This window comes from Haemorhous mexicanus, chromosome 25 (genome assembly GCF_027477595.1).
Source record: "Haemorhous mexicanus isolate bHaeMex1 chromosome 25, bHaeMex1.pri, whole genome shotgun sequence".
NCBI classification, from domain to species: Eukaryota; Metazoa; Chordata; class Aves; order Passeriformes; family Fringillidae; genus Haemorhous; species Haemorhous mexicanus.
The window spans coordinates 5637514-5662277 of record NC_082365.1 but is presented as its reverse complement, the minus strand read 5'-3'; the positions used below and the strand labels follow the sequence as shown (position 1 = coordinate 5662277).

Below are 24764 nucleotides of genomic sequence, written 5' to 3'. Positions count from 1 at the left end.
CAGAGAGACACTGGCAACCCCCTTGCACAGGTGAGGGCAGGGATTCACAGGCTCATCCTGCACCAGGCTGGGCTTTGGGTGCTGGGAGGCCCCAGGTCCCACAGATGTCACTGAAATGACTGATGATCAGCTTCCCTGGAAAGCTGGGATGGGTTGGTGGCTGCTCCTGGGCAAGGAAGACACTGAAGAGCAGTGGTCCCTTCTGAAAGTCTTAGCCAGAGTAGCACCAGAACAAGGACAAAATGGGAATGGAAATCCAGGAGTCTTGCAAACAAGTTTTCTCTTCTAGTCACTAAACCATTGTGTTAGAGAGAAAGCTGTATCATGTACTTTAATGACAAAAACTGTAAGAAGGAGGAATTCTACTAAAGATCCTTCATTTACTGTCTTCACACTTTCTGCTGGAAGGTGCTGCTGCGTGACCTTGACAATAAATTATCAGCTGATATTCAGGCTGTGTGAATGTCAAGTGCAGCAGAGGGGAGAACCAGTGTTCTGTGAGCATACACACTATCAGGCTTTTATACATCTCCAGGGGAGAGGTGTTGGTGCTTAGGATCTATGAAATAAGCAAATGAAGAGACAGGGATAGCTAGAAGAGGGAAAATGGGTACAGAACAGCATTGTACCATGATATAAACCAGAATTAATTTTTGGCTTTGATGCAGTGTACAGAGTTGGTCTCTCCATCTGAAGGTGTGAAGGAAAAAATAAGTGTAATATGAGAACTAACTTCTGATTTTACGCATACAGGTAGTAACAGGACAAGGGGGAAAGAGGGTAGATTTTTTTTTTTTTAACTGAGAGAGGGTAGATTTAGATCAGATGTTGGGAAAAGATTCTTCCCCAATGAGGGTGGGGAGGCCCTGGCACAGGGTGCCCAGAAAAGCTGTGGCTGCCCCTGGATCCCTGGAACTGTCCAAGGCCACTGGACAGGGCTGGGAGCACCCTGGGCTAGTGGAAGGTGGCAGGGGTGGAACAGGATGAGCTTTGAGGTCCCTTCCCACCCAAACCATTCTGGGATTTCATGTTTCAAACCAGGTAAGTGGATGGGGACTGGAAGAGCTGAGCTGAGGGAAGGGCGCAGTAGACATGACAAATCCAGCAGTGGCACAGAGGACATGGACACACAGCACAAACTAACTGCTAATGGCACAAGAACAACTTTTCCTAGAGTCCATTTGTTTGACCAGGCAGGCAAGGGTGAGGGCCAGGTCAGAGGTGTGTAGCTTCTCTTTTGCTTCCATTATGGGGCCAAAATGATTCCTGGAGGTTTCCAGGAGCCAAGGCTCCCCTGTGGACCCAAACAAGGAAGGATCTGGGTTTTGACCTTGCTTGCTCTAACTTAAGAGGTTCTCTGCTATGTGATGAAAGTAAAACTACTTGAAGATTTTCTCTATCCAGGTCCCTCATTACAGGGCAAACCTCTCTACTGCTTGGCCTGTTTTGGAAAGTTCACTCTGGTTCTGTGTCCCACACACATCCCAGCACCAATGCTGAGAGCTCCTTTGGTGACAGAAGGGAAGAAGGGAACTGCAGCCCACTGCAGAGATGTGGCAGCAAGGACACATCTGCAGCACAGGGGATTTCCTGGCTATGTAAGATTTTACTTGAGAACACCTCTGGAGAGTGGGACTGAAGGAGGTGCTGTGATTTCTGGCTTGAGACTTCTTGCTGAATTCAGCTGACAGAGGAAATGAGGGACACTACTGAGAGCTGCTGTCAGACACTTCATTGGACTGTCAGCACAGCAGCATGGGGGTTTCAGATGCTGACTGCTGAATGAAAAATCTCTTTTGCTCAAGAAAGATGATGATTTTTGTAAAGCAACCTTTACTTCATACAAACCATCAGCTGAAAAGTATTCAGGATTATTTCTGTGTGCGGGTACTAAGATACATTTGGTCCTGAATAGATCAGACTGGAAGGTAACCACCTATTCCCATGAAGTATCCTGATCAAATATCCACCTCTATTTTGCCATGAAAGCACAGTGCCAGCACCCCAGCTCATGGAGCCCTTGTTATTAAAGCTGGGAAAAGATGGTGCCAATGGATTGAGGTTCATGGATTTCATCATGGATTTCATGATGATGTACATGGGGCTCTGCTCACTGAAAAGCCTGCAGCTCTAGTTCGAAGCCTGCAGCAGCAATAGATGGGAATAAGATCAGGGAATTCCTCAACAAAAGTGTCATTTATTAGCAGACACTGAACCATTAAAGCATTCCAGATTGAGGCCGGGATACTCTGATGTCAGTGCTTGTGGCAGTGCAGGATGGTGAAATGGTTCTGCCCAGGGCACAAGGGGTGTGGAGGAGGAACAGCACAGCTGCACCTGGGAGGCTCCTGCCCTCAGCCATGGTCAGCCATGGTCATCCATGGTCAGCCATGGTCAGCCATGGCCAGTCATTGTCATCCATGGTCAGCCATGGCCTGTCATGGTCAGCCATGGTCAGTAATGGTCAGCCAAGGTCAGCTGTGATCAGCCATGGTCAGCCATGGTCAGTAATGGTCAGCCAAGTTCAGCTGTGATCAGCCATGGTCAGCTGTGATCAGCTGTGGTCAGCCCTGATCAGTAATGGTCAGTCATGGTCAGCCATGATCAGTCGTGGTCAGTCATGGTCAGCCGTGATCTGTAATGATCAGCCATGGTCAGCTGTGGTCAGTCATGGTCAGTCATGGTCATCCATGGTCAGCCATGGCCAGTCATGGCCAGTCATGGTCAGTCATGGTCATCCATGGTCAGTCATGGTCAGCCATGGTCAGCCATGGTCAGCCATGGCCAGTCATGGCCAGTCATGGTCATCCATGGTCATCCATGGTCAGTCATGGTCAGCCATGGTCAGCCATGGTCATCCATGGTCAGCCATGGCTAGTCATGGCCAGTCATGGTCAGTCATGGTCAGCCATGGCCAGTCATGGTCAGTAATGGTCAGCCAAGGTCAGCTGTAATCAGCCATGGTCAGTAATGGTCAGCCATGGTCAGTAATGGTCTGCTGTGGTCAGCCATGATCAGCCATGGTCAGCCATGGTCAGCCATGGTCAGTCATGGTCAGCCATGGTCAGCTGTGGTCAGCCATGGTCAGTAATGGTCAGCCATGGTCAGCCATGGTCAGCCACGGTCAGCCATGGTCAGTAATGGTCAGCCACAGTCAGCCACAGTCAGCCATGGTCAGTCATGGTCAGCCACAGTCAGCCACAGTCAGCCACAGTCAGCCATGGTCAGTCATGGTCAGCCATGGTCAGTCATGGTCAGCCATGGTCAGCCATGGTCAGCTGTGGTCATCCATGGTCAGTAATGGTCAGCCATGGTCAGTAATGGTCAGCCACAGTCAGCCACAGTCAGCCACGGTCAGCCACGGTCAGCCATGGTCAGTCATGGTCAGCCATGGTCAGCCACGGTCAGCCACAGTCAGCCATGGTCAGCCACAGTCAGCCACGGTCAGTCATGGTCAGCCACAGTCAGCCACAGTCAGCCACAGTCAGCCATGGTCAGCCATGGTCAGCCATGTCCTGCTGAGTCCCTGAGTCCTGACCAGGCTGTTGAGGAGGGTTCCCCTGTGCCCAGCCCCTCTGCCCTTGCCTTTCTCCCCAGGGGCTCATTCTAGCCCTGGGGCTGGGAGTTTCCATGTGTTAGCAGCAGCAGCCAGATCCATCTACCTGCAAACCCAGACTGTTGCAGAGGAAGGCACACAGGCCATCTGCACCCTGGTGGGGAATGCCTTCTCTCCAGCTTGGCTGCCTTTTGGGAACATTACTTGTCAGCTTGGTGGGTGAGTCTGGAGCAGGGACATGTCCCTGCTTGGGACACAGGAGGGACACTGGGTGACTTTCCACTGGTGATGTGTTGACAAGGGCTTGCATGGAAGCATGGGAGAGATTTATGGGGCCAGTTCTGCCAAACACTTGTGATCCCACAAAAATGCAGCATCGTGTCCCACAGAGCCTGGCAGGATCACACATGTGTTCCCTTCCAATTGTGTGTGGTGGGACATTATTCCCTCCCTTGTGACCTAATGGTCAATGACTTTTATTTCTCAAGCCTGCCTGGTTAATTAAGCAGTTGCTTCTTGCCCACAGCATGGGATGAGCCGGAATGAAAGCAGCATGCTTTGGAGGCTGAAATGAAACCCCAAATGTCAGCTCACCCGCTGAGTGAGCTATTAAAGCTGACTGAAGTGGTTGCATTATGGTGGCCAGGGGTTGCCTTAGAGAATGAGCACTGTTGTGGGTGAAAACTACTTTTTTGATTTTTCTCAAGTTGCTTTTTGCTTTTCTCCTAAATAAGCCTTTATGCTTTGTCTAAACAGATGAATTTGATGCTTAATAAAACTCTGAACGGTGCTTTGTCCAAGCACTTTCCATGCTGGATGGTCTCAGTAAACACTTTAAATTTTGAAAGGGAAATAATTGCTAACTTTCACTAAGGCACTACATGCTGAGGTTACTTAACACTCTGCTATCAGTACAAATTACTAAACTAGAGGTGGCATATCGTGTGGATAGAGGAGCTCTAAAGCGTTTGGCAATCACACCCGAACTTGCTAATCAACACCAAAGAAGTAATAAGTATCTAATTTGCACATGTGTAGTTCCTTTTAAAGGGAATATAATCTGTTGATAGAAAGGATGCCCCTCCCGAGCAGCTGCCAGAGGGATCAGTTCCCTTCTGCCAGAGGTTGTGGCTGCTTTGGTGTCTCGCTGCCCATGAAGGGAGCGTTTCCATCCCGGAGCAGCGCTGCTCTCCCCAGGGAGCGTTTCCATCCCGGAGGAGCGCTGCTCTCCCCAGGGAGCGTTTCCATCCCGGAGCAGCCCTGCTCTCCCCAGGGAGCGTTTCCATCCCGGAGCAGCCCTGCTCTCCCCAGGGAGCGTTTCCATCCCGGAGCAGCGCTGCTCTCCCCAGGGAGCGTTTCCATCCCGGAGCAGCGCTGCTCTCCCCAGGGAGCGTTTCCATCCCGGAGCAGCGCTGCTCTCCCCAGCGCTCCCTACGCTGCTGGGAGATGCTTACAACGCGAACTGGACAGCAACCACCGCAGAACATCTGACCTGCAGATGTACCACACTCATGCAAATAAGCAGGCACTGGCTTGGACAAGGTGTTGACGTTAGACCTTTGGTTTAAAATCGTATTTGGTAATAAAAGGGGGTAGGGGGAGGAGAGGGAGTGAGCTGGTATGTTTTCCAAGAAGTTAAAATATGACTTTTTTGACCTGACTGCAGATTGTTGCAATTTAATTATTTTTTTCATGTTGCTAGAAATTCCTGTAGTTTTAACACAGGGATTGGAGGGAGGAAAAAAAAAAAGAAGGTTTTTGTTGCTTGAGTCTTCAAGGAAAATAATCTGGTTTTTGTTTCCAGTTACTGATTTTTTTTTAATACAAAACATTTCCTGAATTATATCAGGGAGCTTTCTAGCTCTTCACTGAAAACTGGGGAAAATATGACAAAAACCAAAAGAGGCAAATTTAGCATTTCATATCAAATGAGGGGGAACAAACCCTCTGCCCCTCACCCTGGGGGGAATGACCAGCAGGGATTCCTGCAGGAGTAGGAGCTCCTGGGCAGCACCTTGTCCCAGCCAAGGGAATAAGAAGAGGAGGAGGCTTACAGCACCACGAGGCTGCTGAGGTTCTGGAAGGCGAAATCGGGGATGTGCCAGATCTGGTTGAGGGCCAGGGTCATGGCCTGCAGCGCTGGCAGGTGGTTCAGGGCGCGCACGGGGATCTCCGTCAGCGCGTTATCGTCCAGCCACAGGTGACGCAGGGAGAGCAGCCCCTCAAAGCTCCTGTCGGGCACCACGGAGATGAGGTTTGCATCCAGGCGGCTGGGTGGGAGAGAAACAGGGTGGGGATCAGTGAAAGCCCTTCCCCAGGTGTTGTGCAAAGGGAGCGGGATGGATTGATGGCCAGGGAGATTGGACTGGGCTGTAAATAGTCACTAACATGAGAAGGTGTCGGTGATGCTCCCACCTGTCTTGGGAGATGTCTCACTGTGGAAACCCAGGGCACAGGGAACATTTCTCTGTCTGCTCTGGGGTGCCCTGACCCCCAGGGGAGCTCTGATTTTGACCCTCACTCATGGAGAAAGTTTCCCAGACTTCAAGATAGACTGCAATCCACAAAAGTGTGAAAAGGATTATAGAGAGCAGTGTGGGTGTGTCACTGGGTGAGAAATTGAGGGTTTGGGATTTTTAGTGTGTCGTGGATGGAAGCAAGATGGAGGGCACAGGGTGTTGTCCTGGGTTTCTTCTTCATGCTTCTTCTTCCTCCTTCTCCATGGGTTTGGGTGGCATTTTGTAATTGGGCGGAAAAGTCCCCACTGGGGGCTCTGTGGGATCAGTTATTGGGTTAAAAGGGAAAACAATCCAGGTGTCAGTTCTTAACTGGATAGTTTAGTTTTAAAAGGCCTTGGAACAAGAGATTGTTGGCCATTTTGTGCCTTCTAATGAAAAGCTGCAGAACTCACAGTAGTGAGAGTGTTTTACTGATCAGAAATAATGAACACCGAGTCTGAACATGAACAATCATCTCAAGTGCCTTCAGTCCAGCCCCAGAGGAACCAGTATCTGCCCACCACCAAGTCATGCCTCAGGTTTTGGCTTTTCTATTTTTCAGATTCTGTGCTGCTTTAGTGTGTGGGTCTGAGCTTCATATAAAGGAATGGTGAACTCTCTGCACAGAATAGGGAGACAAAACAATTCCTTCTCTAGCTGGGGACCAAGGATAAATGATTCAAATCTCGGCCCCAAGAGCACAAACAATGTGGGCTGAAGAGAGAAAACCAAGAAGGAGTGGACTGCATGGGCTAAAGCTGGAATTGGACAATTAGCTCCAATATGTAAATGGACCAAACCTTATAAAAGTGAGAGACCCCGTGACCAGTCGTGCATTTTGTGACCATTTTGGGTTCCCCTGGGGTGTAGCCCTGGCTGGGCTCTTGTGCTGGGGTGGCTCCATTGAGGCGTCCTAATGGAGGCCTGCTTATTCTTTAGCTCTATCTAGTCTCTGTTCTAGATCAGCCTTCTCAAGGCATCACAAGGGCCATCCCTCCTTGAAGCTTGTTTGGTGCTGCCAGCTGATGGCAGTTTCTGAAGCCCCATGGTTGGGCTGAGTCCCTCCAGGTGGGCCCTGGGCTCGCAGCCACCCCCTGAACTCGGAGCATCACAGCTGCATCTCCTGGGCTGGGCTTGCCATGGATCTGCCTGAGCAGTGCCAGCCCAGGCTCACACCCACGGGTGTGCAGGACACCAGGCCAGGAGCCACAGCCTCATTCCAGAAGGAAATGGGAAATGTGTCACAGCCCTGCTTGGGGTCCTGTGTGGGACCCCAGCCACCAGGGGTACCTGTGCAGGAGTCAGACCCTGTGTCACAGGGCAGGAGCTGAGCCTGTGCTCTGCTATCACACCTTTGGGCCTGTCCTCCCCTCCATTTGCCAGTTGCTTCTTTTTTAATCACCATGGAAAGCTTAAGGCTGTTGAATTTGAGGTTTAATTTGCTGAGAAATTTTAATTTTGAACACTTGTTTTTGTTTCAAAATAGAATGACAAGCCAAAAAATATTAAGGTTATTATGAAAAAAACCTAAAAACTTGGTTTGGGAATCATCTCTCTACAGACATTTTATTGCAATGATGGTGAGCAGGATACAATGTGTTATCTGTAGATTTTGAAACCAAATTATAAGAGGAAAATACTTCAGATTTGGATGAAATACCAGGAACCAATTACACAAAATTTTAATTTCCATACACAGCCAACAGAGGTTATTTCATTTTTCCAAGCTATCTAAGGCAGAGATCTCTGAATTCAAATTGCATAGAGGAAGTACTTTGTCTCTTATCCAAGCATGAGAGAAGGAAGTTAACAGAGCTGTCATGGCCCAGCCTCAACTCAATGATCCTCCAGAAAGGAATGTGGTAAAGAAATTAGTATTCTTGACTATATAAAGCAATCTTTTTGATGAAAGTTGAACACTAGAGCAAACCCCCAGAAACTGTTATCCCCCAGATACAACCCTTCCTCAAAGAGCACCAACATTTCTTAATTCACAGAACGCTGCAATAACTGCAGGAGACCTAGGGCCCCATCACGAGTGGAGAGGGGAGAGGCTGGGTGCAATCCTTACTTTCTGCAAGGGGTTGTGGGTGGTATTTCCTGGGGGAAATTCTCAGATAATCCTGGGAAACAAACCTTCCCTACACCACAGAAAGAAGCATTTCCTGCCCTGGCTGGACAAATCTGGAGATTTGTACCTGGTTAAGAATTGCAGTCAAACCTTCCTGAGATCTTCAGAAAAATGTCCTTGAAATACAGAGTACAAGCTCTGGTACAGCACCACCTTAGACTGGAATGATAACCCAGGGTGGGTTAAACACCTATTCCATTACCCCCATTCTTCCACAATAATGCATTAACCTCAGAGGGTGGGCAGGCCCTGGCACAGAGTGCCCAGAGCAGCTGTGGCTGCCCCTGGCAGTGCCCAAGGCCAGGCTGGACAGGGCTTGGAGCAACCTGGGACAGTGGAAGGTGTCCCTGCCATGGCAGGGGTTGGAACTGGATGGGTTTGAGGTCCCTTCCAACCTAAACCATTCTGGGATTCTGTGATTGATTCTGTGATTGATTCTGTGCTTCAGTTCAGTTGAGAGGATCACAAAAGCACATCACACCCAAAGCTCCACTCCCACAGGTTTTGTGTCCTTGCTCAGAGGGCCAACACAAGACAATGGATTTTGATTTTTCCTGTTGAGAGAGTGTGCACTGCAAGTTCTGCCCCAATTTACTTACTGCCCCCCCCAACTACAAACAAATCAGAGAATAACATCATTCATCTTCTTGAGACAACAACTCCAAAGAATAAAGATCAGAAAAGCAAAGCCTGCAGCACCTCAGAGTAAGGCTAGGGATCCTATTTGAAAATTTCATCAAAATGTTTTGGGACAAACAAGAACGTTTTGAGCAAAAGTAAAACTTCTGCATGAAATGTTAATTTTTGTTTTTTTTTTTTTTTCCCATTCCTTCCTCAGCATAAGAATTCTGTTAGGTTTTGGCATCCTAAACTGTTACAATAATTTAAAAAAAAAAGCAGCACTGCTTTTTTTTCCCCTGAGATATTCTTTCATCCAAATCCCTATAAGTTTAATCAAAATTGTTTTAAAGTGAATGCTCAGTTTCAAGTTTAATTAGTTAAAGAACAGATGATGAAAATACCCATGAGAATAGTTTAGTTATAATTTCTCAAACCCAAACTAAGCTTTCAGAAATGGAGATGCTAAACCAGAGCCAGGAGCTCATACACCAGGCTGGGCTGGGACAGGGACAGGGACAGGGACAGGGACAGGGACAGGGATAGGGACAGGGATTGGGACAGGGATAGGGACAGGGACACGGATTGGGACAGGGATAGGACAGGGACAGGAACAGACAGGGCAGAGACAGGGACAGGAGCAGGGACAGGGACAAAGGAGTGAGGTGGAGCCCATGGCTGTCCAACTTTCCATCCCACTTTTCTCATGAGCTCCTGAGTCTGACCCACAAAGGAGTTTGGTTTGTGATGGTGCCCCAGGACTTGGGGAAAGCATGAATGCTGCTGGCTTTGCTCTGTGGCTGTTTAGCAACACCCAGGAAAGGCCCTTTTCCCCCTAGGGATGTCCATGGGTATGAGGAGTGCAGCACGGGTCCTTGGTGGAGGGTTTTGAGTGCTTGGATCCATCCAAGGAGTTTGTTAACACTCCCGGATGGCTTCTGGCTGTGGACATGCTGCAGCCTTGTGTGTCCACAGCTCTGTGCCTGCACAGCTCACTGCAGTGAGAGGTCACCCCTGCAGGGCTCAGATAACCCCAGCTCTGCTGCTCCCCAGCTCTGCAGGGCTGCCTGGGGACCTCCTGGCAAGGTGGGACGTGTGGCAGCTGTCTGTAGGAGTGCCAGGGGGGTAGGACAGTGGGGACAGACAGAGACCGGAGATCTCTGAAGCCAGGGCTTGGAACTTGTGGGTTATTGCAAAGGGCCTGGGGGCAGGGCCCTGCTGGGAGCTGCCAGCCACAGCTCGGAGCAGCCCCAGAGAGGAGCCCCAAAGAGAGAGAGCAAAAGAGAAAGGACAAAGCTCTCGTGACAATACAATAAATCTTCTTCTGTGCTGAATATTCCAATTTTCACTAGCCCATCTAGTCCAAGACACAAATCCTATAGCATTTACATACAGCCTATAAGAATCATTCCATTACCACACTGTGTTACATTTTAAACCCTAAAAACTCCTCTTTGGGCCCTTCTGCCAGGCCAGCAGGGTCTGCTCTGCCCCTTGGAGCTGCCTGCAAGCAGAGGGTGTTGTTCCATCCAAAGGGGATTATCTTCAGCCAGCCACACCATTGTTTTCCAGGTGTTCAGTAACTGAGGGATCTCAGAGCTTGCTTTCATTTCAATCTCACTTATAGTATCTGTATTCTCAAAATCTTTTGCCAGGCAATCACATTTATAAGGCTTTCCTGTCTCATCTTCCCCAACTTCTGTCCATGAGACACTCTCTGGGGTCACCTTCTGGGGAGGTGTTGGGAAGCTCCAGCCATGTGATTACTGTCAGTCTGCTCCAGAGTGTGGAGATCAGAGCTCAGATTCCTCAGTGGAGCAAAAGGGAGACTTTCTGCTGGTACAATGAGCTGGGCCTGAGAATCAGCAGACTGCTTGGAGCACAGCACAGCAAGATGCACCTATCTGGAGCCAGGTAAGCTAAAATGAGGAACAAGGTGGTGCCCAGGTGAAGGCATTTCACGTGCAGCATGATGGGCAGGACTCCTTACTGCCCTTGCAGCACACTGAGGGGACATGGGCTCAGTGACAGCTGCATTCCTGGCACCAAGGGATGGTTAACTGCTCCTCAGGGAGCTGCTGGTTCTTTCTGCAATAGATGTGCATTCTTTCTAATAAAAGCTGTGCATGTGGGGATTGCTAATTGCTATGGCTTTCAGACAGCTCTCCACTCTCTTCTGGAAGCAGAAAAGCTGAAGTTCTTGGCACAGAGTTGTTAGTAATTATATCAATTATACTAAACAAAAACCAACCCAACAGTTCTCTCCTTTCTTCAGTGTGTGACTCTGGCTCCATAAGTGTTTTGTGTTATGATTTATACCTGAGGTAATTGGGCTGATTAGTGGGTAAATGAGACAGCACAGGCCAGGGCTGGCTCCTCACCTTCCATGGAGATGTTTTAATCTTTGTTTCACCAAATCACTCAGTTGGTTTTCCCTGCAAGCTTTAACCCTTTGCTTGCTTGCAGAGGAAGACGCCTCTGGCAGAGCTGCTGGATGGCTCAGGAGAGGAGCTCATCCCACGCCTGCTCTGAGCAGTGCTGTGGGTCTGGAGAGAGGATCACACACAGGGACTCCAGATGTCAGCATGGACAAGGCTTCCAAACGACTTAATGGGCTCAAGCAAGGCTCTGCAGAGTGCTGGCCTGTCTGTTGCATGCAGAAGGAGGTGATTTTAAGTGGGACATTCAAGAACAACAGCTTATGAAAACCAGAAGCTGTTGAAAGTCTCAGCTTCTGGCTTTAGAGCTGCATCTGCTGCTGAGAGTTACAGGGTGTTTATATGACTCCATCATGACACTGACTCAAGTCCTGCAAGTGCCTGCAGTCACCTCAGACTTGGGGACTACAGAGGTAGTGAGAGAGGGAGCTGCCTGGAAGGACATCCACAGTCCACTGCTCTGAGGCAGCTTGTACCTGAGCAGATGTTCACATCTGCTCAGAGCCAGGGTGAGAGGGCCAGGTCAGCTCCAAATGTGAGTGTGCCTCAGCTTGCCAGTTGCTTCCTTTGCTGCTGCTGGGGAGTGACAGCTCTGGGGAGGCAGAGGAACCGTGTGGGATGGGAAAGGGAAGTGTTTCCTTGGGCAGGACAGTTTCAGGTCAGCTTCATGCTGAGTTCCAGGGCTAAGGGCCCAACATGCCTTGGAAGAGCCCCTTCATTGCTTGTGCTGTCTGTGTTTGAGAAATGCTTGTGGAGAAATCAACTGCCTTCTTGTCTGGAGCAGTCCAGAGAGGATGGTGGCATCAGGAGCACTTCTAGAAGGAACCAGGCAAATAGGGAAGTCCTTTTCTATGGAGAAAAGGTCAGGAGTGGGAGATTCCTCCTTTCCAATGGGCAGAAGACAAGCCAGTGCCAGCAGTGCAGCCACTGGGGAGGTCTGGCAGGGGTGGGGTCTGTGTAGTCCTCAGTGCAGTGAGTGAGTGAGGTTTGTGTTAATCCTAAGCTGATCTGACATCTTCCATTTTCTGTGTCACAGACCCAGCAGTTTCTGAGAACTGTCTTGTCCCAAGAAATGCTTCCAGAGTGTTTCAGAGGATGTGCTAGTGTGTTTCTGAGCTGTTGGTAACATAACTGGCAGAATAACCAGGGGACAACCAGAACCAGTCTCTCTGTTCCCTAACAGATGTGGTGCAAATCTCAGCCTATGACTGACAGAAGCAAATTTGCCCATCTCTTACCATTTCCTTCTGGCTGTGAAGCATTTACAGGGGAGCTGCTGCCTGGAAACCAACAGAAGTGCTCAATACCATGCTGTCAGGACATGTCCCAGATTTTGCTGCTGTTTTTTCCTTCCTCATACACATCAGAGCCAGTGAGAGCTGTCTGTCTGCATGTCTTAGGTCCTTGATGTGCAGTAACTGGCCCGCAGCACAGTCTGGGATGTTCCCCACAGCCCAGTCACCACAGGGCACTGGCACCTCAAACTCCAGCCCATCCTCACAGCATTTTTTGCAACACCTTGGGCTCTTATCTCCCTTGATAAAGCTGGAGGAGACTTGCCACTGGAGGTCATACACAGCACTGAGTGGTGCAGGGCTGGGCTGTGCTCTCTCCAGACCAGGGAGCTCCTCTGTGGGTCCCTGTGCACAGCAGACCACAGCACACAAAGAAAGGACATTCTGGAGGGGGAGCTGTGCCCATTGGAGGTGTGAGGGCTGAGCCAGCAGCACGGTGAGGAAGCACTGGCTGCCCAGCCCTGCCACCCCACCCCAGGGACACCAGAGAGGAGCTCCTGTCTCCCTGGCCCCAGTGCACACGTGTGTCAGCTGAACAGAGCTGAGCTCACCAGAAATGTCTAATTGGTGCCTCCAGGCAATCGTGTCTCTCTTCCTGTCTGAGTTTATCTTGAAAGGCTCAATTGAGTTACCTCCTCTCCCATAATAGGATCTGAGTTCCTTGTAGTAACATAAGAAGGAGATGATGTCATTGCAGCTCCACTTCTCCGATAACTTACTAATGACTGGGGCCAACAGCTCAGCTCCCTTCTCAGGCAGAGCTCCCACACTGAGTCAGGAGCTGCCTGGGGAGCCCCAGGAGCTGCTGTGCCTGGAGCTGAGGGCACGGCCAGGGAGGGCTCCGGGGTCACCCTGCCCGAGGCCACTCTGTCCCCAGTTCCACACTGCCAGCCCCACTCGTGCTGCTCCTTGTGCCTGCTCAGCCTTTCTGGGGCCTGACATGCAGAGGCAGCAGGCTCTGTGTCCCTAAGCCTGCCCGAGGAACCCAGGGGAGGAGCAGGGAGGGTTCTTCTATCAACTGATACCAGCTGGGAGAGTACAAAGGCAGCCAGGGACTGCAGTGCTCACCTGGAAGAGGAAAACTGGGTTAAATTTCTGCCTGCCTCTTGTGTCTTTGCTGCCATAATGAATCGGAGATTCAGTGGGGAAATGGAGCTTTGGAGTGGTCCCAGAGGAGGCCATGCTGAGGGCTGGAGCCCTTCTGTTCTGGAAACAGGCTGAGAGAGCTGGGGCTGCTCAGCCTGGAGAAGAGAAGGCTCTGGGGAAACCTCAGACTTTTTAGTAGCATCTGTAGCAATAGGACAAGAGGTGATGGTTTCAAACCAAAAGAGGGGAGATTCAGACTAGATATAAGGAAGAATTTTCTTGCAGTAAGATGGTGAAACACTAACACAAGCTGGTCAGAGAAGTGTCCCTTCCCTGGAAACATTCAGGGCTGGATGGGGCTCTGAGCAGTCTGGTGTAGTGGAAGATGTCCCTGCTCATTGCAGGGGATTGGACTAGATGACCTTTAAAGGTCACTTTCAACCCAAAGCATTCTATGATTGACACATTATTGCCTTGTAGGCCAGCTCCTCCACCTGGCATCCTTGCTGTGCCACAGAAAGACTGTCAGCCCTCCAGCAAGACTCACAAGTGGTGCCTGGCTCCATTTCTAGCTGGAAACTTGTGAAAACCATCCCAGGCAGTGAATGGAGGTTGGAGACACAAACATGTTTGCAGTTGGCTGTGGAACAGGACCTGGTGAGAAAGTTTGCAGGGCTCTGTTTGGACTGCAGTGAGTCTTCCCTCCTGACTCAATGGGGCATGTTTCTGTGGGAAGTTCTCCACCAGGGATGCTCAGGAAATGAAATCAGAGCACTACCTAGACTCCACACAAAGTGTCTTTGGTGTAGACAAGAGGGCTTTGTTATCCCCAGTTGCAAACACCTCCAAAACCCCTCGGGTCAGAACGGTGCAGGAAGGATTGCCAAAATCTCTGTGCAGCTACAGAAACTGCTAAAAGCTGGGCAACTGTGCCAGCTTCCCAACCAGCCTCTCCCCGGGCCCTGGCACTGCCCCCTTGGCCATGGTGCCAGGCACAGGGGAATGGAGGAGGTTCAGGAGGCAGCTGGAGGCTGAGCAGAGTGGCTCCAAGCTCACCAAGCAGCAGGGCCTGCATGGGAACCGTGGGGTTTGTCAGGCACAGGGCAGCTGGGAAAGAGAAGGGAGAGCAGCCCTTGGGACAGAAGGAACAGGAGATGCTGTGCTCTGGGGAGAGGGGCTCTGAACACATCTGGGCACACTTGGTGCTGGGTCCAGCTCTGGGGCCCTCAGCAAAGGAACACACGGCTCTGCTCGTGTGGGTCCAGAGGAACCCATGGAGATGGTCCAAGGACTGGAGCCCCTCTGGAGCCAGGCTGGGTGAGCTGGGGGTGCTCACCTGGAGAAGGAAAGGATCCAGGAAGAGCTCAGAGCCCCTTCCAGGGCCTAAAGTGGCTCCAGGAGAGGTGGAGAGGGACTTGGGACAAGAGATGCTGTGACAGGACACAGGGAATGGCTTCCCACTGGCAGAGGGCAGGGATGGATGGAATATTGGAAAGGAATTCTTGGCTGCAAGGGTGGTGAGTGTGGCACCGGGTGCCCAGAGCAGCTGGGGCTGCTCAGTCTCTGGAGGTGTCCAAGACCAGGCTGGAGAGGGCTTGGAGCAACCTGGTCAAGTGGAAAGTGTCCCTCCCATGACAGGGGGTGGAATGAGTTGAGCCTTAAGGTTTCTTTATACACAAGCCATTCCAGGATTCCATAATTCTATGATAGATCTTGCCAGTTTAAGTGTGTCCATTCCTTCCTCATCTCCCCATCTCCAGTTTGCCTGAAGCTCCTCTTGGTTCATCAGGAGTGGATGAACCACAGCTCCTTACACACATGTGAGCTTACACACCAATGCTTGAACACCTGGGACCCATCTGCCTTTGGCACTGACGTGGCTCTTGTCTGGATCAACTGTTGTCTCTCATTTCCACTGAGTCATCACCAGGGACACACAGCATGGCCTGGGTTCTCATGTGGGTGAGTGAGCTCAGGTTCATGACATTTATGGGTTAGGCCATGACAAAGGTTGATGGAAACACATTGGAATCTTCATCATGACTTTATGAGGCAGGAATGTGGATGTGAGCTGTGATTGATATTTCTTCAGTGCTCACAATGTGCCCAGGACACACACTGAGGGCAGCCAAGGCAGCATGTGCCTCTTCCTGAAAGCTCTTCCAGCCTGAGATGGGAGGTGACAGTGTGTTTGAGGAGGGTGTGAAGCTGCAGTCAAGTTTCAGTGTTTGTCACAGGGACCTCTGCTTATTGAAAGGTGGGTTCTGCAGTCACTGCAGTGTGGGCAGAGAAAGGGGGAAACAATCTGGGGAGATATGTGAGCACCAGGGGCCCTGCTGCACTGCCACAGTCAACAGAGAGAAGTTTGGAGGTGACTGCAGCACCTGGTGGGCACAGCCAGGCAGGAACAGCCACTGCCAAGCTGCTGGACAAGCACAGCTCCAAACACCTCCCTGTGCTGGGACCTCTTCATTGGCAGCACAAGTGGGAATTCTGGAGGTGCTGGGGTGTGGCAAGGGAGTCCCTCACCCCATCCCCATCCCCATCACCACCACCATCACCCCCTTCCAAGTGCTGCCAACCACCAGCTCAGTGAATGGGGAAATCAGAAGGTGAAGTCTCAAGAGAGAAGCTGACATCATGGACATGCTGGCCCAACTCAAGGTCATTGGGACCTGAATTACCTACTCTGCACATTCCAGGAAAGGATTTCAAAAGAAAGAAAGGAAGCTGCTGCTTTTTACACATTGTGAGCACAGATGAGGCAGCTGATGTCACTGGGGCAGTTTCTCTGTCTTGTATCTCCATACACCATCCTTGGAGGAGATACCAATTCATGGAGACAGCTCTTTATTCTGTATTATTTTCCAGTTCTTGACTGAATTTTGCTAAACTTTTAGCTGTTAGCCTGGTAAGCCACACAACACTCTTGTCTTCCTGGGAGAGGAATCCTGGATCCTTCACAGCATTGACACTTACAAGCATGAGATACTTAGACATTGCCTTTACATAAACTTCACAGCAACTCATTGCTGAAAAACAGCAAGTAATGAATGAAAAACAAATGCAGCAAGGATTTGTTGTGGCACTGCTAAAGTGAACTGTTCCTTGAGGATGATACATTCAACAGCTTGTGTGTGGTCATTAAATCTTCCTCTTAAAAATGCCATTGAGACCATTGTACTGGAATAACCACATTGCATTTCATGTTTTTTTACTGCTAAGCAGAAAAGAGTCTAATCTGACCAGCTGAGTTCTTCCTACTGACAGGAAAAAATCCATGTCTGTGATGTACCACCAGCCATGCCTCCTTTCTGACTTGCTCTGAGAACAGCAGTTGCAAATTCAAATCCCTCCAGCTCTGGAGTGTAGAGAAATTCCTCCCTGGTTAGAGGGTAAGCTGCTCCTTGCATTAGTATTTTTTTGGGCAAGATGATCGCCTCTGGTAGATTTCCCTGAGGGCTACACAAATGTGGCTGGGCCATGTGCAGGGGACTTGGGAAGCAGAGGTGCTCAGCCCTGCTCTGATGGGGTGTGCCAGCTTGGGGGGCTGATTCTGCTGGATGAAAGTGAGGGGTGGGGTCAGGGACATTTTTCTTTTGCCTTCCAAGTGTAGGAAAGCCACATCTCACCCAGCCTTATTCACACAGAACTTGAAACCAGTTATAGGGTATTTCTATAGCCAGAAGAGAAAACCAGATTCCTCCAGAGAGTGATTCATCCCCCAGAGAGGGCTCTGAGATAAGAGATGATTCACCCTCTGCAGATGCTGATCATTTTCCACTGCTCCTGGGGTGAGGTAATATCTAGACAGCCACGGTCAGGGGAGACAAATCCACCTGGTTTGCCTGAGGGAGACGTGGGCACAGCAGAAACTTATCCAAAGTGAAGGAAGGTTGTGTAGTGAGGCCATGCTGGTGACTCAGAAGAATTTATCTCCTTTCTGGCAGTATTTTAGGATCCTCCACCATGACGGAAGGATCCAGCACCCCAGTCACAGCAGAGGCACAAAGACACCAGTCCCCTGGTCCCAGGCACTCAAGATCCCAGCTACAAACCTGGCCCAGGGTTCTTTGTAGCTGTGCAAACACCACGGTGGCTGATTCCCTGCTGTCACCTGTGGGCTGCAGGGAGCTGCTTCTGGGGTCCTAGCAAGAGCACAGTGACCAAGAAACAGGTTTTGCCCCAATAAAAGAGAGTATGCATGTTCTGCCAAGTGGATTTACCAACTTTGGCTTTTGAAAATGCATTGCTGCTCATCATTGCAGTAAAAATGGTTTTCAGAGGTACTGGGAAGCACACTCTGAACAGCCTGGGGAGATGAGCTGAATGGCAGAGAAAGCTGCTGGAACAGGAAGTAAGGTCCAGCCATGCACTTTGTTTCCCAGTCAGGGATACTCTTGAACCCAGACCTGGGATTTGGGTCAGGCCTAAATAAACAGAGAAATGAGTCCAAAATTGGAATGTTGAACTGCATTTGTGTTCCTAATGCACCTTTTTCTCCTCAAACCTGGTCTGATCTTGCTAAGCTATTGTTGCCAGTCCTGATGACAAACACAAATCTCCCCGGGGGCAGCTCAGACTGGCTGGAGGGAAGAGCTGGGGCATGGCAAGTTGGAGGACAGCCCGAGGTACACAGAACCAGAAGAATGTTCTGTTCAAAGGCTGTGCCAAAAAGCAGTAATTCCTCTGGATTTGCTTTATCACTGATGGATCAAATTATGAGAAGTGGCTTCAGGAGAAGACATCAGTCCCTTCTAGGGACATCAGCCCACCTGAAACAAAGTTGTATCATCTCTTCCTTATCTGTGCACTGGATCAATTGCACAAACCACAGGGGCCACTGTGCCATTTTCAGGTGACTCCCAGGCTGTGCATGCTGTACCTGGGAGGTGGGATCATGGCAGTGCAGCCAGAGAGGCTCCTGCTTCCATACAGCTTTGAGGAACACTAGCAGCAACCAAACTTCAGCAAAGACTCACCACACCATGGCTACATCAGTGCCTGAAAATTCACTTCAGTGCATCCAGATGTGTGGCACATCTGCCTGCAATGGTCACTTGAATGTGGTGAATGTCTGCTCTTGGACCCTCCCAGCCTATCTCCTTTGGGGAAACATTATTAAAGCCTGAAGTGCCAAAATGGAGATCAGGCTTGTGAAAACAGGAGTGGGGACAGAACTCCCTGACTCGGTTGTGCTGCTGTGCAGAGCTGGCTAATGGGAAGAGAGGCCTCAGGGAAAAGGGAATTTCAGAGCTGGGATGGGAAGGTTTTGAGCAGCCTGTGCCCTCACAAGTGGAAGGAAAGCATGCTGCTGACACTGTGATGCCCACCCTGGGCTCCTTTTCCTGCTGCAGAGGTGTCCGTAAGAGGGGAAATCCAAGGACCCATGTGCTCAGCAGCAGCAATCACCAGGGAAACATTTGCAGTCACTTTGCTTCATCCCATCTTCATACACTCCATCAGAGCTACCTCACTGCTTTTCCCTGGCCTCCTTCTGTGCTCCAGAAAGACTCTGTAGCCAGTAAATCAGAGCTGAGGTGGGCTTGCCTCAAGAGAGCTCCGTGCCAGCAGGCTGTTAGTCACTGCTGTGCTGTTCTGACTTTAGAGGTATCAGTTTGTGGCTTTTATCCCCTAAACAACCCATGGAAACAACACCTTCCCCAAAGCTCACAGCATCACCTGTGATTTATAGAGAAGAATATTGCTATGAACAGCAAACTGTCAAATCTCAAACAGATCAAAGAAGTGAAATGAGGAATGAACAGACCGAGCTCTTCAGGCCATGTTGATTCCAAAGGAATTTTTTTCTTCCTTCTGTCATAAGAATTTATATGCTTGTGAGAATCTGATCTGGTGGGAAGAGCCTTCCTCCTTTGTCTACATCAAAGTCCACATGTTCTCAAATTGCTATAAGTCATTTTTTGCATTTTAATCTCTGGCCATATGTATGAAAATAATTACCTGCCTTAAGGGACAGGGGAGGAAGCAGCCTTTATTGCATTTCCACAGGAGTCCAAATGGTGGCAAACTAATGGGATGGAGGAAGTGGATTGTTTTAGTTAGAGTACAATTAACCTGTGTACAGGGAGTTACATGTCAGGCTGATTTAGCACTTATTGATTATGGGTCAAGTACAGCTGGAGTGAAATCGGAATATAATGGGAAATTACAGCTTTAGCAAACAGGAAGATGATTTCAGTATTTTTAAGAACAACATTTATGGCACAGTTTCTCCTCCAGACTGCATCCGCTCAGCTTATAAAGGCCAGATGAGCAAAGGACAGCACTGCTGTCACACAAGGGTCACAAACAAGAAGGTGCCCTTGGTGGGGATGGTGCTGATGTGACCAGAGTGCTCCTCAGGGAGCCTCTGGCTGATTTCAGCTGGGAACAGCAGGTTTGTGGTACAGTGGCAGGAGAATTCTGCAAATATTCCAGAGGGAGGCAAGAGTGTGATGGAGAAAGGGGAAATAAAATGAGGGCAAGGCCAGGATCACAGGGTATGGGGCTGCTGCATGCTGGTGCTGACAATGGCTACCTCTGCACTGGCTGCACTAGCCACAGGGTAGCAGAGTGTGGTTGGCTGTAGGGGACTGGCACATGCTGGCAGAGAGGGAAGCAGTTACTTTTCTGCACACAGGAGGAGTTGCCAAGAGACAGAAGAAGATGGAGACACAGTCACAGGTTGTTTTCCTGGATGCCATCAAGCCCAACAGCAAGAGAGTCAATCCTTGTGGGATACAGAGCTAGGGAATGAACCACAAGGCTTGCCCCCAAGGGTTTGCCAGCAGAATGGAGCATCTTTCCAGGGGCACGAGAGAAAACCCAAAGTGCAGTGTGGAAAGGGGGTAAGGCGAGCTCAATCTCATGGTGAAGGATCTTGAGGCTTTAACTCTTCTACCTGGGTAAATCTTCCCTACCCCCGCCAGGCTGGTACAGACAGCACTCACCCTGAAGAGCCAGACACATGCTAAACACCTTCCCAAAATGCTGATCTGCAAGAAACTCCCAAAAAAGCTTTCCATAGGCATTTGAAAAAGAAAAAAACAGGAGTTTATCTTGATCTCTTAATCCACCAGGTTTCTTTTCTCTCTGCTTTCTCTACCTCGACAAGCTTGGTAATTATAATTTATAGCACCTGCTCACTTTGAAATACCTTGGACTCTTTCTGCCTGGCAGAGGAACAGACACAGTGCCCATCTGCTTTAGGTAAGTGCTCACAAACCACAAAGTCGTTAATTAGACTGACACACGACTCTTCCAGAATGCACATGGTATGTTGTTACTGCACCTACAAACCACTGGCAGCCAGACACTCTGCCAGGGGATCACAATTGCATCTGAGCATTATGTAAGGCCTTGGCAGCCCTTGCAGGGCTCAGAGCATTGCCATCAGGTGTGCGTGTTCTTTCTAATCCTCCCCACTGGCCTTCCCAACATGCTTCCCAGATAAATCAAGCCTGCTGGGAAGCAGCTCCCTCATACTTGGTAGGAGGCTCGGTCTCCAGAGTTTGGACTTTTTTTTTTTTTAAATCCAAATTCCTCTTTGTATTCATCTAGAGAAGGTGCCAAGGTGTCCTTCCTGACAGCTGGGGCTCCAGACAGTGATGTCTCCACATCCTGTGGCTGACAGGGAGCAGGGCAGGTCTGGTTCTGGTCTGGGCACGGCTGCAGCTTTGCAGGACCTGCTGGGGGGTTTTGTAAGCACAGGGGTGTCTGATGTGGATGGGGCTACCTGGGTGGGTGTGACACTTGCCCCTCAAGCTGGCTGACATCCATGGACAGAATGATCCATGGATACTGGCTGGGGAAAGCCAAACCCTTTCAGGAGGGGTGGTGCAGAAGGTCCCTGATGACCAATGGCCTGTGATACCCAGTGGTCCAACCTGGAGCAGCCAAGCTTTGGGTCAGCACATGGCATGATGACATCCTAGACCTCCCAGTGCCCTTCTGGCACAGAGGTATGTGGGATGGATGGAAACCTCCTCCTGGCTGGCTGGGATTCATAGCCCCTGAGGGAGAGTTTGCAGGAGGAAGGCCTCTTACTGTGTTTGAAATTTGCCAGAACTCAGAGCTGCATCTTCCTTGGTTAGGAAGGATATGGGGAATCACACAGGGCAATGGGAATGTCCAAGAGCAGGAATCCAAAGGGGAACACTCTGACTCTCCCATCTCACTGAAACTTGCCTGAACCATTTTTTTTCTGGCTTGCTGTCCATCCAGTGAAGGATCTTCAGTAACTTGGGCTCCCAGGGAGCCAGTGTGCCTCATCTAGAGTACTTCAAATTACTGTTCTGCCAGTGCTGGTTCCACAGCATGTCTTTTGTGGGGGACGCCACCCCTGCCATGAAAAATTCTGCACACCTGAAGTCCATGGGTTGGCAGCTTTGAGAAAGCTCCTTAGCTGCAGACAGGTCCCCATCAGAAGGCAAGAAGAGGGGGAGAAGCAGAGCAGTGTAAGCGTGGTCTTTGTGACATCTGTGTTTCTCCTTTTTTACCTGGTCTTTTAAAGCCAGCTGTGAGCAGGACCCAGGTGCAGAGAGCTCCTGCTCTTGGCACAGAGGGCAGCTGGAGCCCTGTGTTCAGGGTGCCACAAAGCAAGAGCTGAGAGGCACAGGGGGTGCATGTGCAGTGCAAGAGGGCCCCAGGCTTTCCTGTGGTCGAGGCACTCTGGAGCAGGGAGCTCATGCTCTGCCTGTGCCCCTGGCTCTGATCACTCTGCACTTCAACCTGCATCAGCACCTGGGGACCTGTCTGCAGCTAAGGAGCTTTCTCAAAGCTTCCAACCCATGGACTTCAGGTGTGCAGAATTTTTCATGGCAGAGGTGGTGTCCCCCACAAAAGACATGCTGTGGAACCAGCACTGGCAGAACAGTAATTTGAAGTACTCTAGATGAGGCACACTGGCCCCCTGGGAGCCCAAGTTACTGAAGATCCTTCACTGGATGGACAGCAAGCCAGAAAAAAATGGTTCAGGCAAGTTTCAGTGAGATGGGAGAGTCAGAGTGTTCCCCTTTGGATAAAAATGAGGAATGGCTTTCCTTCTGCCCTCTGAGAGACAGTATTTATTGAAGTTTCCGTCTGCCTGGCCTCCCCTCTCCTCGAGCAGGTATGTAAAGCTGATCTCCTGCTGTCAGGGCCTCCCAGACTCCCTGCAGACTTCCAGCTGGTTCCTCATCTCAGGGCATGCACCCTGCAGAGCCTGCAGGAGCTGCCTGCACTGCCCAGCACTCTCAGCCAGCAGGCAGAGGGACCTCATGGCAGGTCTGGATACTCCTCCTGCCTGGGAGCCAGGCTTGGACCACAGCAGTGCCACAAAGGGACCCTGCAGCTCAATTCCAAAGCTTGGGTGATGTGTCCTGTCTCATCCTCTCTAAATGCCAGAAGCAAAGACAGCTGCCCCATTTGGAGACAACAGGAGTTCATTGACACAGTTTTTTGCCGCATTTCAGATCTACCTTTGTGCTGTGCAGGCAGTGAATGCCAGCCTCTCTCTGTCCCACAGTGGCTAGAACATCCCTTTCTGTCCCATTTGTCTGGTCACCTCATCTCTTGAACTGATTGGCAAGTCTTTCTGATAGAACTTAGCTGAAAACAATTGTTCTCAGTCTCCACTTAGTTTTCCTGCTTCTGTGGTAATCCTGAGAAAAAACTTGGTCATTGACAAGTCTGCCTTTCCTCTCCTGGGTCAGTTTGTTCCTGAGGGATGTACACTTTCCCTTCAAATCCTGCCTGAATCCCAGAATGACAAACATGGACACCAAATGTAAACACCTGAAAGAGCAAGAAAATAACCACCACACAATCCCTTTCTGTCTGGTACTGGTTCCACCCCACTCCTGTTGGCTCCCATTTTCACCCCCTTCCCAGCTGTGCTGCTTGCTTAGGATGTGTAGCCAACATGAAAACAGAGAGTTAACATTTCACCAGGTACCATACAAGTCTGGTAACTCATGGACTGTCATGAAGTGCCTTAAAGCCACTTCCCCTTCTGAATGGAAAAAAGGAGTCTCTGAGCAGCACAAAGACACTGGGGCTCACATGGCCTGACTGGTAATTCCTGAAAACCATGCTGTGACCTCTAGGTGTTCCAGGCTGGCAATTTTTTTGGCAATGGATACACAGGAGTCTCATAAACTTGTGGAAAATTACTCATATGAAAAGAGGGGGGAAAAAATCACTCTAATGCAGACCTGCATGGAGTCTCTTGGTCTGAGGTGAGTAGCCACATTTGGAGAAGCCATGGCGGTAGAAACCAAGCAGAGCATCTCAGCCCTGTATTCCCCTTCAGACACAGTCCATGCTGTGCCACTCCTGATGGGTGGAGAGCATCTCTTAACATGAGCTAGGAGGAAAACTGCAGGACTCTGCAAGCACTGGCTGCTCCCCCAGGGGAGCAGCACAGGGTGAGACCCAGGATGTCCTCCAGGTCATGCTTGCCCCAGTGTGAGGCACAGCAGTGGCACCACCTTGTCACACTCTGTGTGTGCTCAGAAATGTCCCATCCACCCCCAGCAGGGCTGTGCCTTGCAGCCACACTGGGCTGTGTCACCAGACCTGGTTCTTGGCACCTCACCCAGCCCAAGGGTCTCTGCAGGGCAGCTTCTGTGGGAGGAGGAGAAAGCTGCCCTCCACAGCTGCCTGAAAGGAGGTTATAGTGAGCTGGGGGTAGGACAAGAGGAAATGGCCCTAAGCTCCTCCAGGGGAGATTCAGATTAGACATTAGAAATTATTTTTTCTTTGAAAGAGTGGTCAGGCACTGGGATTAGTTGCCCAAGGAGGTGGTGGAGTCATTGTCTCTGGAGGTGTTCAAGAGGTGTCTGGATGTGGCCCTCAGGGATGTGGTGTGGGGGTCAGTGTGGTGGTGCTGGGTTGGTGGCTGGATTAGGTGATTCTGAGGGTCTCCTCCAACCTTGATGTTCTGTGATTATATGAAAGTGCAAATCATCATCTTTGTCCGCACATGCCCTCCACACTAAAGAAGTCAGGCTCGAGGCAGAAGAGGAGTTTGGTGTGGTGCTAATGCAAGGCAGAGCTGGCTTGTGCCTGTTCCTCTGGAGGATAACCTTCCTGTGGAATACCCACACTGGAGAACAGCTCCCTCCTGTCCTCTTGTGCTCAGGGCAGGTTTCACTGCAG

At 50.2% G+C, this 24764-nt stretch overlaps 1 protein-coding gene across 1 annotated transcript in view; it reads right to left on the bottom strand.

Moving 5' to 3' along the window:
* Positions 1-24764, bottom strand: part of LGR6 (leucine rich repeat containing G protein-coupled receptor 6) — a 163918-nt gene that overhangs the window by 50698 nt on the left and 88456 nt on the right. Inside the window, exon 5 of the mRNA XM_059867721.1 lies at positions 5611-5826. Coding sequence (XP_059723704.1) covers positions 5611-5826 — 216 coding nt within the window. The remainder of the gene's footprint in view (positions 1-5610; positions 5827-24764) is intronic.